Source organism: Acinonyx jubatus, chromosome B4 (assembly GCF_027475565.1).
Source record: "Acinonyx jubatus isolate Ajub_Pintada_27869175 chromosome B4, VMU_Ajub_asm_v1.0, whole genome shotgun sequence".
NCBI classification, from domain to species: Eukaryota; Metazoa; Chordata; class Mammalia; order Carnivora; family Felidae; genus Acinonyx; species Acinonyx jubatus.
In genome coordinates, this window is record NC_069387.1 from 51,351,159 (window position 1) to 51,369,380 (window position 18,222).

At 37.1% G+C, this 18,222-nt stretch overlaps 1 protein-coding gene across 16 annotated transcripts in view; it reads left to right on the forward strand.

Moving 5' to 3' along the window:
* Positions 1-18,222, forward strand: part of PLEKHA5 (pleckstrin homology domain containing A5) — a 238,970-nt gene that overhangs the window by 116,125 nt on the left and 104,623 nt on the right. The window contains exon 1 of one of the 16 annotated variants that reach the window (XM_053225906.1): positions 7,861-8,577. The exons of the other annotated variants lie outside the window; for them this stretch is intronic. Coding sequence (XP_053081881.1) covers positions 8,543-8,577 — 35 coding nt within the window. The 5' untranslated portion in view covers positions 7,861-8,542. Of the gene's footprint in view, positions 1-7,860; positions 8,578-18,222 lie in introns of those variants that run through there. 16 annotated transcript variants of the gene reach the window in all.

The following is an 18,222-nucleotide window of genomic DNA, read 5'->3' on the forward strand; positions in this document are numbered from 1 at the left end:
TATCTCTTAGTTCCCAAGGCTATGTCTGGATCATGAGTCTCCACAATGTATTCTGTCGTGTTCCATGGTCGTAAAACTTCTAAAAAACGTGCACATTTTCTTGCCTTCTTTCAAGAGAGTAAGCATGAGTTTCTTATTGGGAAGTCAAGCCAACACACAAAAGCAGCTGTTGACTGTAAAAAAACAAAAAACAAAAGAGCCAGCTATTTTACCAGCAAAATGAGTTTATTCGGGAGAAGCAGAAGATTATAATTCAGGACAAGCTGAGTATGGCAAACCATAAGCAAGTGTGGAGAACAGAGAAGGGCTTGCTTTTATGAAAGAAAGGAGGCAGCCAGGAGGGGCTGAAGAGTTCTGGGTGGTGACAACTTCTCACTGGCTGAGTGTGGCAGTTTCTCATTGGCTGAGCTGTTGATGGGCAAGGAGAAATTCTTTGTACTGCTGGGGCATGTAAAGTCAGCTTCTTCCCGGGCACTTGGGTGGCTCAGTCAGGTAAGCCTGACTTTGGCTGAGGTCATGATCTCACTGTTTGTGGGTTCAATCCCTGCATCGGGCTCTGTGCTAACAGCTAAGAGCCTGAATTCTACTTCAGATTCTGTGTCTTCCTCTCTCTCTACCCCTCCCCGCTCACACTCTGTCTCTCTCTCTCTCTCAAAAATAAATAAAACATTAAAAGGAAAATTTCTAACCACAATAAATAAAACATTAAAAGAAAATTTTTTTAAGTAAGCTTCCTCCTATTGGGGATGTGAGTGGTAGTGCATGAGAGCTCCCCCTTCAGGGCTTCCTGACATTTTAAATGAAATTTCCTCTATTTTCACAAAACCCTTATAGTTTCTTTGAGACTATTTTTTTATGATAATGAAACTGATAACACTGTCATATGTTTGATTTTATTCTTGCATCAAAAACAGACTGTCTTCTAAGCAGATGGTTCAAGTGTAGAATTGACTTAGTTACTTGGATAATAGATGCTTTGTTAGTAAATCAGGCTCTGTAGAAAACCAGTTAGATTTTAAAATTTCTTTCAGAATGAAAATCAATAGATATGTAGATAGAATATAAGTTACAAACTATCATTCAAAAATGTGTATTCATCCAGAGTTGAAATAGAACCTAGGCAAGGAAGCTAGAGCTTAGCTAAATTTACATTTATTTTCTTGCTCCTATAACTTGGTTGTTGATTTATTATTTCATAGTCATCAACATGTTCCTAAGTCTGAATTTCTTTATTGTGCTAGAATTTCAGATTATTTTTCATAAAACACAAGTACTTCCAATTTCCTATTAGTTACCATTGCACACTTAAGTACAAAATTACTAAATTGAAAGTTAGCATCATTTGTTTCTTGTACACATATACTTTGACTTGGAATTTTTCTAGAATTGTAATGGTTAAGGTGAAAATGTAGTTAAAGATTCCAGAGCCCATTAAATTCACCACTCAAAATCCAGGTTTTTTTTCCTATCAAGTGAAATTGTCTTCAGAGATGAGTTCACATATTCAAAGGAGATATAAATACAACCAGACATCTCACTTTTAGCTGAGAAGTTGATATGTCACGTGATAATAGGAAAAGGGAAGAAAGATGATCAGTTTTAATGGCCCTATCATTGTTGCCTTTTAAATTCTTTCACTTTGGTTTGTATTTGCTTATATAAATGAACTTACTAGAGTCAGTCTGCTCTCCATGGGTATACACTTTCTGTTTATTGTGCAAAATAGTTTATATACATCCCTATTCGCAGATTCTTTGAGATGTAAATATGCATGATTGAATATTTTACTGGTTATGCTAATTGTTCCAGATACGTACTGGCGCTATCCTAGTGAGGGAGATTGAGGGAAACTTCTCAGGATGCAACATTTGAGCTGGACCTAAATCCTATAAACTGATGAGGTACACAAGTTATGACAGTTCAGAAGGAGGAACTGTGGCTATCAATCTCACGCAAAAAGTGGAAAGAATTTAGAAAGGATTAGATGAAATAAAAGGGAGTATAAAATGGCTAAGTCATCATCTTATTAAACTGGCTTTCAAGGACCAAACTTGTTAATTGATGACCTAAGAACTGGACATTTTCAAATTAGAAGGCTGAGTCCTGTTAGCAAGTATATTTTAATAGCTATCACTCCCTGGGGAAGAAGATCCTAGTGGTACAAAGGACTTTCATTATAATTGGTCCCTTCCTAAGCAGGTGTTTATGGATTAATTTGATTCTTAAATCATTTGGCTCTTCCACTTTTTCCGAATTTGCTGTTGTGAAATTTTAGCTCTAATAGAAAACCAAGATGATAACATAGAACAACGCTTGGCCTTTTCTTGGGTAGTAAGTTGAGAATATCTAAAACTGCTAATGTCAGTGTTGTTAACCTTAAAAATAAAAGCTGCCAGTTATTTTACCAGTAAAAAAAAAAAAATGGGTTTATTTTGGAATTTAAAAAAAATTGCAATCTAGGACAAACAAGCTGCAGAAAAACCAGGCAACAAAGGAGAGGTACGCTTTGTTGGGAAGAGTGTTATAAACTAAAGTCCATTGGAACAACCTAGGAGTAGGAAGTATAGTAGCTTTTCATTGGCTGAGCTGTTGGGGTTAGTGGAGGGAGATAAAGAAAGCCTCTCTTCCTCCACTGAAGTAGTAGAGTAGTGTCTACTTGCAAGGCCAAGTCCATCTGTTTCTGTTGGGTATGCAGTTGACCAGGAGTGTTAGTGTCAGGGAGCCCTCTTGCTTAAACTATTGACCCTAACAGGTGAAACCAGAAATAGACAAGGCAACTTCACAACTCATGCTCTGAAACCCATTGTTCTTTTTTCTTATTGTTCTGTTTTTGTCACACTGTCTTGAGGCATTGACAAAGACATTTTGCAGTGACCACAGCATTACAGCCACCAGGCCAGAAAAGCTCTGATAGCAGCAGAATGCCTAGAAAACCACACTCAGCCCAACCCTTTCCCTGCCCATGATCATGGGCAGAACACACACTGACCTCGCCGCCTCTCACCCATGATCACAGGTTCCCTGCCTACTCTCTTGCATGTACCCCTGCTCCCAACCTCTCCTTATAAAGATCTAGGTGTCCATATTGCCAGCAGAGGTGGTTGTTAAGGCTTGAGCCTGCCGCCTTCCCTGGCTGCCAGCATCTAAAATTTCTCCCTTTCTCTTTTTCAAACGCCCATCTTATGAGCTATTGCCTTCTCTTGTAACGGGTTTGTCTGAGTTTGTTCGACAACAGTGTTGGCAAACCCAGCCAGGAGCTATGCTTTCAATATGTTCAGCCTCCTCAGGATCCCCGGAACAGAGCATTTGGCCACACGGTGCACAAGGGCTTACCCATTCAAATCCTGAGTTAGCAGCAATGATAGATGGTTTAGTAACAGTAGGACATAGTGCCCAGTGCCAAAAACTCCTGACTCCATTTTAGTGAGGATTCCCATTACTAATTTTCACAGTGTTCAATGATGATAACTTAGTGTTTAGAAGAAGTTGTTGGCCTGGGATCTCTGTCAGGCTATCTTTGGGTTTAGTGTTTAATTTCCGTGAGTTTGATTCACTCTCTACCTGATTACTGCCTTTTAACAGAAGCTAATAAAGATATTTGAGAGAGATCCTCGTATTTGCGAATTTTAATGTACTTTTCTAATTAGTGCACTTTGGTGTTTCTCTTTAAGTCATGAAGATATGGTATAGTGCCAAGATAAGTGAGTTTGCAAATTTGGGAGAAAGCAAAAGGAGGCTGTTGGTATTCTTACTTTACTTTTTTGTAACTGCATATGAATACTGTGATATATGTAAGAAATATATTTGGGGGGTGCCTGGGTGGCTTAGTCGGTTAAGCATCCCACTTCAGCTCAGGTCATGATCTCACGGTTTGTCAGTTTGAGCCCCACATTGAGGATTCTGGTCTTCCTCTCTCTCTCTGCTCCTCCCCCACTTGCTCCTTATCTCTCTCTCTCAAAATAAATAAAACTTAAAAAAAGAATTGTTATCTAGGGGCACCTGGATGGCTCAGTTAGTTAAGCATCTGACTCTTGATTTCTCCTCAGGTCATGAGATATCCAGCCCCATGTTGGGCTCTGTGCAGCCTGCTTAAGATTCTCTCCCCCTCTCCCTCGACCCCTCTCCCCACTCACACTCTCTCTTTCTCTCAAAATAAATAAATAAACAAAATAAAGATTGTTACCTAAAGTGGAGGCAGTCTTGTGGGACAGAGCCCTTAACCTGTGTGTTCTAACATGTCTCCAGGTACACGGTGTCAGAATTGAGTTAAATGCTTAGTGGTGTTGGAAAAAACACACATCAGAAACAAGCATTTGTGGCCTTCTCAATGTCCTAGTATTTTTCTGATCTGAAAGATTTATATTACTGACCTAAGAGATAAAAATCAGTAATCAACTGATAGAACATTAGAGTACTTTCTGTTACTTAGCACTATTAGTATGTGCAAAAGAGATTAGTAGATTTGTTTCTCACCCATTAAGAGGACTTCTCCTTTGGGTGTTAGTGATGAGTAAATTGGCACCAAATTATGGAGACAGTTGTGTGCTGGTTTGAGTCGTTTGGAATTAAGCTTGTTTTGCAAAGTGAAGGCTGGTGATAAGAAAATGTTGGGGTTCGAAAGTGAACGGTCAAGAAAGAATTCTTGAGGCATCTTTGCAAAAAGTGTGGTTTTATTAAAGCACGGGGACAGGACCCAAGGGGCAGAAAGAGGTGCACTGGGGTTGTGAGGGGTGGCAGATTATAAACTTTCAAGTATATACATTCAAGTTGGGAGGGAGTTAGGAATAGCGTTAAATCCCTAAGGAATTTGGAAGTAAGGTTTACAGGACCTTAGAGGAAATCGTCATTTGCTACTGGCTAATCATGAGATCCTTCAGATGTATATAAATGGGCATTTGCTTGGAGGATGATTGCTAACATTATCTTGGGGCGGGAGGTGGGGGGGGGGGGCGCGGGGGTGGTTAGAGATAAAGGAAGTTTCCAAAGAAATTATTATATGTTAAAAGAGACTTACAGGATCCTGGAGGCCGGGCTAATGTTAAGCCAAGGTTACCTTTGCCCTTAGCAAAGTATTGACATCAAGGCAGTTGAGTTCCTGGAGGAAGGTCACTCTGCCTGTCTCAAGGACTTGTCAGTGGTCCGTAAGTTGTAAGGAAATTTAATTTTTTTCTTTTGCCTTTGTTCTCACATCAGCTGGGAACCAGGTTACATAAGTTAAGATAAAGGGTGACATTTCCAAGAAGTGAGTAGTCAAGAGTTTTAATGAAGTTTAATGAAGTTAAATGAAAAAATTAGAGTCCTCACAATTGAATCTTTAGTCATTATCACAAACATCCCTAAAGAATATACTGAAACACATTATTTGGTGGCGAATGTTTTGGAGACTCTTGTTGGACTTTCTTCTGTAGCTTTTTATGAGTCATGCCCTATAGCGTAGAGATACATGAAAAGGGAGTCAGGATTAATTGAGATTTAGGATTTCCTACTGATTTAAAGAAGTCTATTAGCTCTGACATAGTAGTGGGACATATATCCACAGTCTGCCTCAGCTTCCTTTTCTAAAATGTGGTTTGAGCAGAATTGAGAAAACCAAACTAGATATCACTGACATTTAGGAAAAGCAGGACAGAATCTTATAAGGCATTTGGGAGAATTGCCTTTTTGGTATGCATTTTTTCCCCTTAAATGAATAGTTTCTCTGTTAATTAGGCACCAGTGTAAAATTTAGATTAATCTTACATTTGTACTTTTACAACTACTGCTACCGCTAACTGAAATCTCCTCTTGAAATAGTTTGGCCAGCTGTCATTTACTTTGTTAAGCCTTTTCCAGATTCCCCCAGGCATTTAGCCACTTCCTCTTCTGTGCTCTGCAAATCAGGTTATGGTATAATGATCTGTTTACAGCTCTCTTTTCCCTATTAAACTGTCAGTTCTACGCTGTTATGGCCTTAAGAGGAGGGACCTTTTTCCCTCTTTATCCCTGTGGAAGTCCTTCTGTAAGCTGTGATTGGGGCAGGGGGAAGCCAAGCCTCCCAGGTTCTAGAGAAATTGCACAGGGTGCTGGCAACTCCATAAACCAAACACTTGGTCGATTTGTTAGTTCTCAGTATTCCTGTTAATCTTCCAGAATCTTGACAGATCTCTGCTGCTGCATTATTATTGTTTTCCCCCTGGCAGCCATATGCAGAACCACCATGCCACTGTGCTTCTACAAACATATTACAGAAATGTTTGCCATTGCATAGGATAATTTTATAGCATATACAACAATGAATACATCTAAACCAAATCTGCTAGAATAATATAAAACTTTCTTCTATTTTTAGAGATGTTTTGTTATAAGTAGCCTGATAATGAGAATAGTTGAAGGCTTTATTATATAATAATAATACATTGTTTGGTTTGGGAGTAGGACTATAAGTTTAATACATTTCAATCTCCATATATTTTTTGTTTATAGGTTGTTACTATTTGTGTCATTTAAAAGGGGCTATAGAACTTTTCAGAACTGTGAGAAAAGTGGTTGACTTTGATGTTTTCAAGAATGGGTTTTGTTTTCTTTCTTTGTGTGAAAAATTTAAATTTAATTGAGACCAGCAAAACCTTCACTTTGAAAAAATGGGAAAGATCGTGAATCACTACTTTTCTAAAACATATGCAAACCCTTCTGGTTATAGCAAACTGTTGGCTTGCTTGTCTGTATTTCAAGCTACATGATGAAACAATTTTGTTTTCTCAACTTGAGATGTTATTTTTAACTTTTGCTGTAGCAGTTTCATATGAAAGGAGTGTTTTCAGCGCCAGTTACGTTACACTCTAGATTTAGTTGTAAGACAACTCACAACCAAGGTCACTGAACATTTTTATGTCATTAGCACTCTAACAAGGTATTTACAACATGTTTTATAAAATGGTGTGTTCATGTACTCCGTTAAGAAATCCCCATTTTGGGCGAAGGGTATGAAATGCAGAACAAATATGGTCGGTCATTAAATATGAGATAACAATTAAACACTTATTTTGTGGTAAGCACTGTTCTAGTCGCTTGGGACGATTTTCCTCATATAATTCTCACAAAAATCCCATGAAGATTAAATTGTTATCTGTATTTTCTATATAAGGGAATGGAAGCATGGAGAAGCAAATTAATTTGCCTGTGCCCAGAAAAAGAGCTTGACTACTGTCTCTGACTCCATGGCCAGGTGCTTGTGACCCGGAAGCTGGACCGCCTCCTGTGAGGATGGGCATACAAAGAAAAGACTTGACCTCACTTGCAGTTAAAACACAAGCACGCACACACAATTAGAACTGTGTGATTGTTTGTATATTCTATTAGGTTCGGAAAGAAGAAAAGTAATTGTCAATACCCAGTTTGTGGGGAAAGGAGAAACCTAATGCATTGAAATACAAATACATATTGTTACCCCTTTTTGGAGGACGAAACATGTAAAATGTTGAAAGTACGCACGTAGTTTGACCTGTTTGCCCCACTTCTAAGAATTATCCTGTGTAGCTAAACACAAGAAAACACGAAGATGTCTGGACAGTTAATATTACTGTTTATAATAATAAAAAATTAATAATAAAGTGTTCTGTAGGAATCAGGTTTATATAATTATGATGGGCAGCCATCAGAAAAGGAAGAGTTAAGAGTATATTTATTGACATGGGAAACTGTCCGTGGCATATTGTTGAATGAAAAAAGTAGGTTACAAACAACATATGTAGTTTGATTTTCTTATATTGAAATCTGTATACATATACAAACTCTGGTCTACCAGAATTTAAACAATTGGTATCTTGACTGCTAGATAGTATAATTTAGTGATCAAATACATAGAGTCCTGCTCTGTCGCCTAATAGCACTGTTCCATAACTATTCTGGGTCTCACGTTCTTTAGTAAAATGAAGAAATTCTATTGTTGGGTTATGAGGCTCAGATGAGTTTATAAAGTGATTGACATAGTAAATGATCAATAAATCTAAGCAGCTATTATCATTTTTGGGTAGTGGGACACCAGGTAATTTTAGCTTTCTTTATGCCTTTTTATTGCTTGAATTTTTGAAATAAGTATGTATCAACTTTGGAAACAACAACAAAATGTTTTTAGAGGAGTCGTTTAAATTGGTATGCTTACAGTTTTAACAGGAAATGTCTATTTATTTTGAGCTAAGGTTATTTAAAATTACTCACGGCATGTTTTCTTCAAGAGCTGTTTGTAACCGTATATGCTGATATTTTACCCTATGATGTATGCCAACTTTAAAGAGAATTGAAATCATATTTCACTCTTATGGCTGGAAGGCATGCATAATCACAACAGATTCCTCCTGGAGAAGCTGCCTGAATTTGTGGCTGCATTTGACATGTTGGTGCGTGACGTCAGTCTGGTGTCAGACTTGCAGAGTGGCAGACCAGCCTGACAGCCACAGTGCATTTCCTTAGTGCTTCGTCCCTACACTGTTCATTTGGGAGCAGCTCAAAGACAAAAGGAGTGGAGTCTGATTTTTATTCCAGTATCCTTTTTGCCTATAGTTGAATGTCTCTTCACAAATGTGATTTTCATGAAGGGTGGTGAGTATTTCTTGTTACTTTTATGTATTAATAATAAATAAGTCATGGCTAAATGAGCATTAGTTAGGACTTTTTTCTCCGCTCACAATCCTGTGGTAAATAATCTTTGTAGCCCTAGTGCCAGGCACAGTGCCTAGTGTAAAAAATTGACATAAATATTTCTATAACCAAAGTGTTGTATTTTTGTAACAATGTAAATACTGTACATCATTAGGTTTTGAAATGACTTGGGTATTTTAAAATGTAATCTTCCTCTTAGTCTGTCCTTAACTTTAAACTACATAAACGTGTAGCAGTTGCATGTTGCTTTAAAGCCCAATGATTTTCATTAAAATTTTTAAATTTATCTTGTCTATTTTTTAACTTACTTGGAAGAGAAGCTTGTATATATTTTTTTGTTCCTTAAAGAGAACTAAATGAACAATTCTCAGAAATTCCTGTGGAGATGTTAACAGTATTCATTACATAATGTTTTTATTAGCATGTATATTAATACTAGCTTAAACTAATTAACAGTTGGTTGAAGCTGCTTCTATTTATTTAAGTTTTTAATTATTTGGTGTGTTTCAGTAATGTGATTCGAAACAGGAATCTTCATTAACCTAAAATTTGAAAGCAATATAATGGTAGGAAATTATTATAGACAGTATTTTGGCATTTAAAGAAATAAAGTTACTACTGCAATTGGCTATAAAGGCTGGGCAGCATGTCTTTAAAGATTTATTTCTTACTAACAATATTCATGCTTCTTTGAATTTCACTATGTATATTGATTTACTTGTTTTGAAACCATTAATTTAAGGAGTAGATTAGGTTGGGCAAGACTTTTTTTGTCTGTAGCTATTTTGCTTATAATTCTCTTCTCCACTGTGAGGAGATGAATAATGTTTTAATATCATACTATTTATATAGTAAAAACTGAAGCCTTTAAAGTCTTTTACTTTTTTACATTTTGCCATTTCTGGTATAATTCTTTTTATGCGGGTTTAGTAGCAGCCTTGTGATTTCAAGGTTTTTTTAGAAGAATTTTCAAATAAAGTTTACTCTTAAAGAACAGGCACCATCTGCTTTTTAAGTCTAGTTGAAGCAAGAGCAATATGGAAATTCTTAATATTTTAAATATTTTCACATCAATTTACTGAAACAGAGAATAAGACTCCTTGTACACATTTTTGTGTGAATTACGTAAGTATTGAAAGGAAATTATCTACGTCATCTTTGTATTTGTGAATGTGCAAAAATACCAGACTTGAGGAATTTGCAATAACTGCCTCATACATGACTCCTAGTACATTATACTTCTATATTTGGAAGCAGAGAAATACAGAAGTAGGGTCTCAAGTTCATTTTATTTGATCTGACGGCCTTAATTCACGATTCACAGTTTTTCCCTTGAGTTGCAAGATTTTCAGCTGGAAGCTGAAAATTCTGCCCAAAGCCAGAAAATTTAAGTATATGGAGCACTCACGAATATTTTTATTCCCTTTAAAATTTTATCTTGAATCCACTTAAAATATTTTAACATGTTTTTAAAATAGCCTGTATTTTAAACTTAATCAGAAAGTTACAGTAGTCACAATGAATTATAATATATTCAGTATACATATTAAACAAAGATGTTTTTGAGGCGTTATGACATCAGAGGTCATTGGCCTAAATGCTACTAAAGTTGAAGGGAAGTTACTTAAACTTCTTTGTATGAACAGGAAGTTAAATCTGGCCAAAAAGGAGGGGTCAGGGGAAGATGAGCAGAACTGCAGGAGGAAATAACCTGAAACTGACATAAAAGTTTTACTGAAATCTAAAGCAGTAGAGAATAAAGTACTTGTCTGTTTTCTCAACGTTTTTATTTATTTTTGGGACAGAGAGAGACAGAGCATGAACGGGGGAGGGGCAGAGAGAGAGGGAGACACAGAATAGGAAACAGGCTCCAGGCTCCGAGCCATCTGCCCAGAGCCTGACGCGGGGCTCGAACTCACGGACCACGAGATCGTGACCTGGCTGAAGTCGGACGCTTAACCGACTGCGCCACCCAGGCGCCCTAGTACTTGTCTGTTTTCTAATGAATAGGTATGCTTTAAGGAACTCTTTCCATCAGTATTGAAGCCTGATGGAAAAATATAATTGCGCCATTCTTTAAGTTTGAAATTTAGCATAGTAAAACTCAGATGAAATCATATTCTTGAGTTACTAATAGTCTTAAACTGTATTTTTGTTCTCTAGGGCATACAGTACAAAATCTTGCGCATAATCGATGCCTAATAAATATTTGACTATGAGTAAATGAATTGATTACACAAGTTAAATGAATGAGAAGACCCCCTTGATCCTTGTATTGGAGAGATTTCATTTTCACTCTGATGATGCAAACCTACTAGTTAGCAAACCAACTAATAGGATACCATGACCTATACTCTGTTAGAAGGAACTGTATCTCAGGAGTACAGTACCTGCCAAGTCCATAGCCAGCAGTGGCCACTGGATTTCATTGGTGGCTCTACTTACTGTATCTATCTCTATTGTAGGAAGTGAGCCTTACCCCTGCTATTCTGGGTCAGATTTCTATCCCACCTCATCTGTACGTGAGAAATTTCTCAGTACTCAGGGATAATGATTTGTTGACTAAATGGAGCCTTAATTAAGTGCTGCGTGCATCACAAGTGCGTTGAACCTTTTCAGAGTTATAAAAAATATATTTGCTCCTAGGAGTAGAGGAAATACATTGCTTCAAAACTTATATGCTAAATGTTTTATGTGTAAGTGTGTTGTTACTCAAAGCCTAGATTTTCTGCCCCATTTCTGTATCCCCTCTTTTCAGTATGTGCTGCACTCTCACCACATCTGACTGACTACTCTTGCTGATCCTGAAGCTCAGTTCAAATGGCACCCATTTCTGTGACATCTTTCCTGCTCTTTCCCTTCTAAGCAAGATCAATCCCTAATTGGTCTCCCCTTTATATTTTGATTATGGTTATATTACTCTTCCTGTTTCTTTATTTATATTATCATTAAGGCTGTGTCACCAGTGCCTGTGTCATATTGAATGAAGTATTTAAGTTACGCAAAAATATAGCCATTTTGGAAGAAAAGCTACCTTTTGTTGTTTATAAAATCTTTGTTTCATAGAAGTATCATTTGACTTGGTAGTAGTAACTACCTTTTTGTTCTTGAGGTGATTGCTCAGATAAAGCTCTTGCAGTATTAAAATGATGAAACACTGCAGTGAAGAAGAGTAAAATTCAGTAATTACTGATTTTTTTTTTCTGTTTGAATTGAGCTATTCTGTCAGTTTGACTATTGGGAAGAATGCTTCACCTACAGTAAAATACCTGGATCTTTTTTGAAATCATGTGGTTCTTTATGTGTAGGTTAGAGTTAGATTAACTTTTTAAAGTGGTATATGACCACACATAGAAGAAATAGTGCTTAAATTCAACTTTTTCTAATTTGTTGTTTGCTTCCTTACCAATGGTAGTAAACTTCTATTTAATGCATGTTACAATAAAACATTAGTAATTAGCATTCATTAGCAAGTAGTAGAGTTGTCTGAATTAATGCAATTCTATGTTTATATATATTGAGTATGGCATTGAATGCCACATCATTGCATTTAAATGCTAAGAATATTCTTTTTTTTTTTTTAAGTTTATTGGAGCTCCTGGGTGGCTCAGTAGGTTAAGCGTCTAACTTCGGCTTAGGTCATGATCTCACAGTTCATGAGTTCAGGCCCTGCATCGGGCTCTGTGCTGACAGCTTGGACCCTGCAGCCTGCTTCGGATTCTGTGTCTGCCTCTCTCTTTACCCCTCCCCCACTCACACTCTGTCTCTCTCAAAAAAATAAAATGGTAAAAAAAAAAAAAAGTTTATTTATTTTGAGAGAGAGAGAACACATGAGAGCAGGGGAGGAGCAGAGAGGAGAGAGAGAGAAAATACCCAAGCGGGCTCCACACTGTCGCAGTGTCAGCGCTGAGCCCAACATGGGGCTTAGTCTCATGAACCGGGAGATCTGACCTGAGTCAAGATCAAGAGTCAGATGCCTAGCTGACTGAGCCACACAGGGCACCCCAAGAATATTCTGACTACTGAAATGTTTCTGAGTTGGAGTTCTGCTTAGTTTTATTTTAAAACTCCATTAGACTTCTGTAAATAAAACTTTTTTATACAAGTGACTCTAATTTTTCAAATAAGTATTCTTTTAAACTATAGGGGCACCTGGGTGGCTCAGTCGGTTAAGTGTCTGACTTTGGCTCAGGTCATGATCTTGTGGTCTGTGATCTCCCAGCTTGTAAGTTCAAGCCCTGCTTCTGGCTCTGTGCTGACAGCTCAGAGCCCAGAACCTGCTTCAAATTCTGTCTCCCTCTCTCTCTGCCCCTCCCGTGCTGATGCTTTCTCTCTCTCTCTCTCTCTCTCTCTCTCTCTCTCTCAAAAATAAATATTCAAAAATTTTTTTACAAAATTAAACTACTTTAATATACCCTATGATCATTTTATGTTCCTATGTGTGGTATTACAGTTGCTTTTTGCATAGGTCATTCAACCGTAAACTTTAACCTCAGGTCAAATTATCAGGTTCCTCATTCATTAAATTATAGTCCTATACAAACCATTGTACTTTGTATTTAAGACAGAGCAGAGAGGAACTCCTGGGTGGCTCAGATAAGTGTGTGGCTTCAGTGCAGGTCATGATCTCACAGTTCATGGGTTCAAGCCCTATGTAGGGCTCTCTGCTGTCAGCACAGAGTCTGCTTCAGATCCTGTCTCCCTCTTTCTCACTGCCCCACCCCTGCATGCACTCTCCCGCACACGTGCACGCGCACTCTCTCTGTCTCTCTCAGAAATAAACATTTTTTCAAAAGAAGAAAAAAGAGCAGAGAGCCAGCAACTTTGTAAAGCAAGGAAGTGACATCATTTTACTTTTCAAGAAATCTCTCCTAGAACATTCAAGTTTAGCTGCTATTTAGTGAGAACTTAGTTAGGTCCAGGTAATGTGTATTTGTGCTACCAAGTACTTTTTTCTTTTAAAAGTCCTATTGCATAGGGTTTATTATTGTTGTTTGGGTTTTAGTTCAAAAAAGAATTTAAGGCTCAGTGAGGAGGATGCTCTAAATAGGAGAGAGCCTAGTTAAAATGAGGTGAATTTGAATGTTGTTAAAAGACTCTTGGGGAGATAAGAGCCTAAACAAGGGCAGTGATGGAGATGTCTTTAGTTGTGTGTTCTCTAGGGTGATGTGTGGGTGACAGCCAGAAATAGAAATGTCACCTGATTCTTGAATGTTTGACAGGAAATTACTTTGGTAGATTAGTGCGTATATTTGAAGAATCCTATTTCTGTTCTCACCATTAAGTGCCATTTAACCTTGCCATTTAAAAGCTCCTTAAGAGTCACTCAGATGACTTACAAGTGAAAGAATTACCTAAATTATTTTAGGTATTTTTGCCTATAATGTGTTTTGTAATTCAAGTGTTTTGTATCAAGTGTTCTAAAAGGTAATGGTGCCATAACACTCAGGATATGTAGCAATTATTAATGTGATAGACACATTTTGTCTGTAACTAGCATGGAGTTAATTGAATTATTCTTGATGTTACTTCCAAAATTACTTAAATCTGTTAAAAAGTATTTATAGATTGTAAATGAACATGTTAGTGTTATTTAAGGTTTTGTTGAAAAGCTGGATTAGAAATTATCTACAAATAACCCAGAAGTAAAACAAATGAATTTGTATGTGAGCCTAATATTTTTAATTTTTTGTCTTTATTGTTCCTAGTCTATAATGTTTTCATATTTATACTTACAGCATTACACCATGTTCATATTTTCCTACTGGGAAAAACAAGATACTCAGTTCCTGTTGGGTGCTTTTGTAAACCCATGCTTTACAGTTATTTGTACTTAAATTCTTTGGTACCTGTAATTGGGAATGTGAGGCAGTGTTTATGATTATGCTGTGATAATTTTATCTGAGCATCTAAGACTGGAAAATGATTCTGAAGCCTTAGAGAATAGGAAGGTGGAAAAGAGATAGGGAATCTAAAATTAAATTGGAACTGGGAAGGTTTCATTATTCTGCTTCAGATAGATGTGGTCTTGGGGTGATGCCAGGCAGTGAGGCAGAAGGAGACAAGACGAGCAGTGAAGGAGGCTGTGTGTCACTGGTCTGTGGAAAAAGGGAAGGACCTCTGAGGAAAGTACAGTGTTGTGTTATGTTGTGTTGTGTTTTAGTACCATTGGGCAGAAACGCAGAAGATGGAGGGCAGAACTGAAAAGTCTCATTGGCTGAGATAAGATTCAAGGCAGGGGCAGCTATTGAAAGTTGGGGATCTGAAAAGGACACAGCTCAGGCCTTGGGGCTGCCTCTTCCTCGCCTTGTCACTGTGTGACTTCTGACAGCTTTGTGAATCCTGTGAGCCTCAGTGTATGCATTTTGTAAAGTGAAGATAGTAACCTCAGAGGGTCTATGTGAGGATCGATAGTCGCATTTTAAGCACAGGTGTGACAGCTGAGTGTGTGAGCAGCACTCGCTGTCCTGCTCAAGTGGTAGTGATGATCAAGGTGATAATTTTGATACTTTTTGCTGAGAGTGAGGATCAATGAGGTACTCGCACCTAAGAAATCCTTTCTTTTTAACCCCCCAGAAATGGGAGATGATCCATTTGCTAAATGATGAGAGGAGAAAGGAGAGAAAGAGTTAAGACCTTAAGGAGATGGTGGGTAAATGAATCACTGAGGTTTGAGCAGGATGTCTGGAAGCAGTTAGTTCTTAAGTTAAACGCAAATGGCATTTAGAAGAAATGCGGGGAAAGGAAACATATACTTTTCATGTTTTGCGAAAAAAAAAAAAATTACACTCTTTCAGACTGCTAACTCAGTGGTTATCTCTTCACATAAGGTTCAAGAATTGAGTCTCAAGAAAAGCAGGGCACTTATAGTGTTTTTCTCTTGTTCTTAAAACATTGCCTTTAACTGTGGGCACAGTTTTCCATGCCAACATATTTTCATTTTAAAAATAAATTGCAGACATAGTCATTGTGGTAGTCAGATTTCGACATAACATTTTCTCCTTTTTATTAAAAGAAAAATAAAATAGTTATCTGTATAAAACATTAACAAACTTAACATGTAACAGTATTTTTAAAATTTCTCTGAACTTACCTTAGAACAAATTTAATAACTAAGTCACAACTACAAACATGTTTTCAGAACCTAATTTGAGACTCTTTGAGTCTCAAAGTGATAAGGCTGTATGATTTCTAGCGATAAAAGCTCTTCAATTTTAGAATAATCTGGAGAGTGTTATTGTCTAATAGTATACTGAAACCAAGGACAAATTGAGAATGTACAATACTCCATTTTGTGTTAGAAGGATACTAAAAACAAAAGAGTCATAAATACACATATGAGCTGTTTGCTCTACAGCTTTCAGACTAATTTGGGAAATAAATAGCCTCCGTAATTCCCACACCTCTTCCACCTTGCTCCCTTCTAACAACATTGTGAATATGTGGCACCTTTTATGCATTGAGCCCTTGTAAAAACACAAGTCATGATACTGGCTTCGTTGCCAAACCTCTATGATACCCTGTTTTTCTTATACTAAATTAAATCCTTCTTTCTTCCCCATAAGGGAAACACATGATTCAGAGCAAATCATATAAACGGGTTTGCATCTGAGTTTAGTAAGAGACAACCAAAATCTCTTCTGTGGAATAGTTTTCTAAAACCACATATTTTTTATGCACAGTAGATAAATTTTCACTGTATTGCCACAGTTACACATATAAAACACTACTAAAGCTTACTTTGTCTAATGTATTATTACTCAGAAGAATTATATTGGTTGTTATTGGCAATGTTAATAGCAGTTTTGATATTTATTTCTTAAAAAACAATGGATTTTATGTATTAAGCAGTCATTGAAATTATGCATGATACAAAAGCGTTGAAACTCATACACACACACACACAAATAAGTATTCCCATAGGAGAAAATTGCAATACTAATTAAATATCCAGAACATTACTGTTAGTTGGCGAAAACATTAAAAAAAAATTCTGGCAACAAAAGCAAAAATAGTGGGACTAAATCAAACTAAAAAGCATTAGCACAACAAAATGAAAAAGCAATATAACAGGGGTGCCTGGGTGGCTCAGGCAGTCAAGCATCTGACTTCTGGTTTCAGCTCAGGTCACAATCTCACAGTTTGTGGGTTTGAGTCCCACATCAGGCTCTGAGCTGATGATGCAGAGCCTGCTTAGGATTCATATTCTCATTCTCTCTCTCCCTCTCTCTCTCTCTCTCTCTCTCCCTCCCTCCCTCCCTCCCCCCTCTCTCCCCCCCCCTTCCTCAATCTCCGCCCCCACTTCCCCTAAGCACTCTATATCTCAAAAAACAAATAAATAAAAATTTTAAAAAATGGCAGTCTACCAGGTGAGAGGAAATATTTGCAAATCATATATTTGATAAGGAGTTAATACCCAAAATATATAAAGAACTTTTACAACCCAATAGCAACTGATTTTTAAATCTTTTTTTCCCCTCTGTCTTTCTAAACCCCTATTGGGGTTTGTATATGAAATGTGCAATTTTGTGCATTTTATGCATGTACTTAGTGCATGGAGGGAGGTATTGGCACCTTCCCTTAAAAGTGTTCTGCTGAGGGAAGACTAGCAATGTGGACTGAACACAAAATGCCTTGCTCCAATGACCCTGGAAAGGGACACAATACCAGCTTCTCCTATCTTCAGTGTGCTGCCATGTAGTTTAAATTATTCTAATATAAAAGCACCTGTCACTGAGAGTTGACTCAAACCCAGTGAATTGCTCTGTTTTCACAATGAGGCTATAAGGAGTAATGTAGTTTATCAGCTTTCCCTGTTCATGTAGGCTGCTAGAAAGCTCAGTACTGCTTAAAATGGTACAGCTTCACCCAGATTTTCTAGTACAGTTACCTACATGATGCATTATTTGGTTCATAAATACAAGATTTGAAAAGAAATAAGGTAGAGTAGCAAGTATATTCCATCTCCAGCAGACATGTCTTTTTTAATTTGTTATTTATATAATCTGATAGAGACACAATGTTTACACACACTGATTTATTCATCTTAAGATCTTTTAAAACTAAATTATTGAACGAAGTATTTCCATAGAGGCTCTAAATAAGCAGGTCTTGCATTTGGTCTTCTAGTTTAGTAAATGATTACATGTCTGGTAATAAATAGTGAAGAAGGCATAATGCCAGAAAACAAGTAATTTGTGTTGCTGTTTATCAATTTCTTGATATTTTCCTGAAAATGGAATTGATTCAACCTTTTTATCTGGACTCATAATAGAGCATGATCCTCAGATTAAGCTAGTGAATATGCCCTATTTTCTTTGGTCCTGAACTCTCCAGAATAGCTGAGTCCATTTTTTTTTCTTTTTTTAAGTGTTGCTTGTCACTATTTAAGAATCTTCTCACATCCTGCCTTTGCTAGCATAAAAACACAGCTAATCTTTCTTTGGAACTTTTGTATTAGAATTACTTTTCTCCTCTGTCTTTTTGACATATTAGGGGCAGGTATCTTTACCAGAAGCATGAAAACCAAGAGAGATTACAACTTTATTCTTTTACAGTAAATACTGAGTACAGTAGCCCCTTATC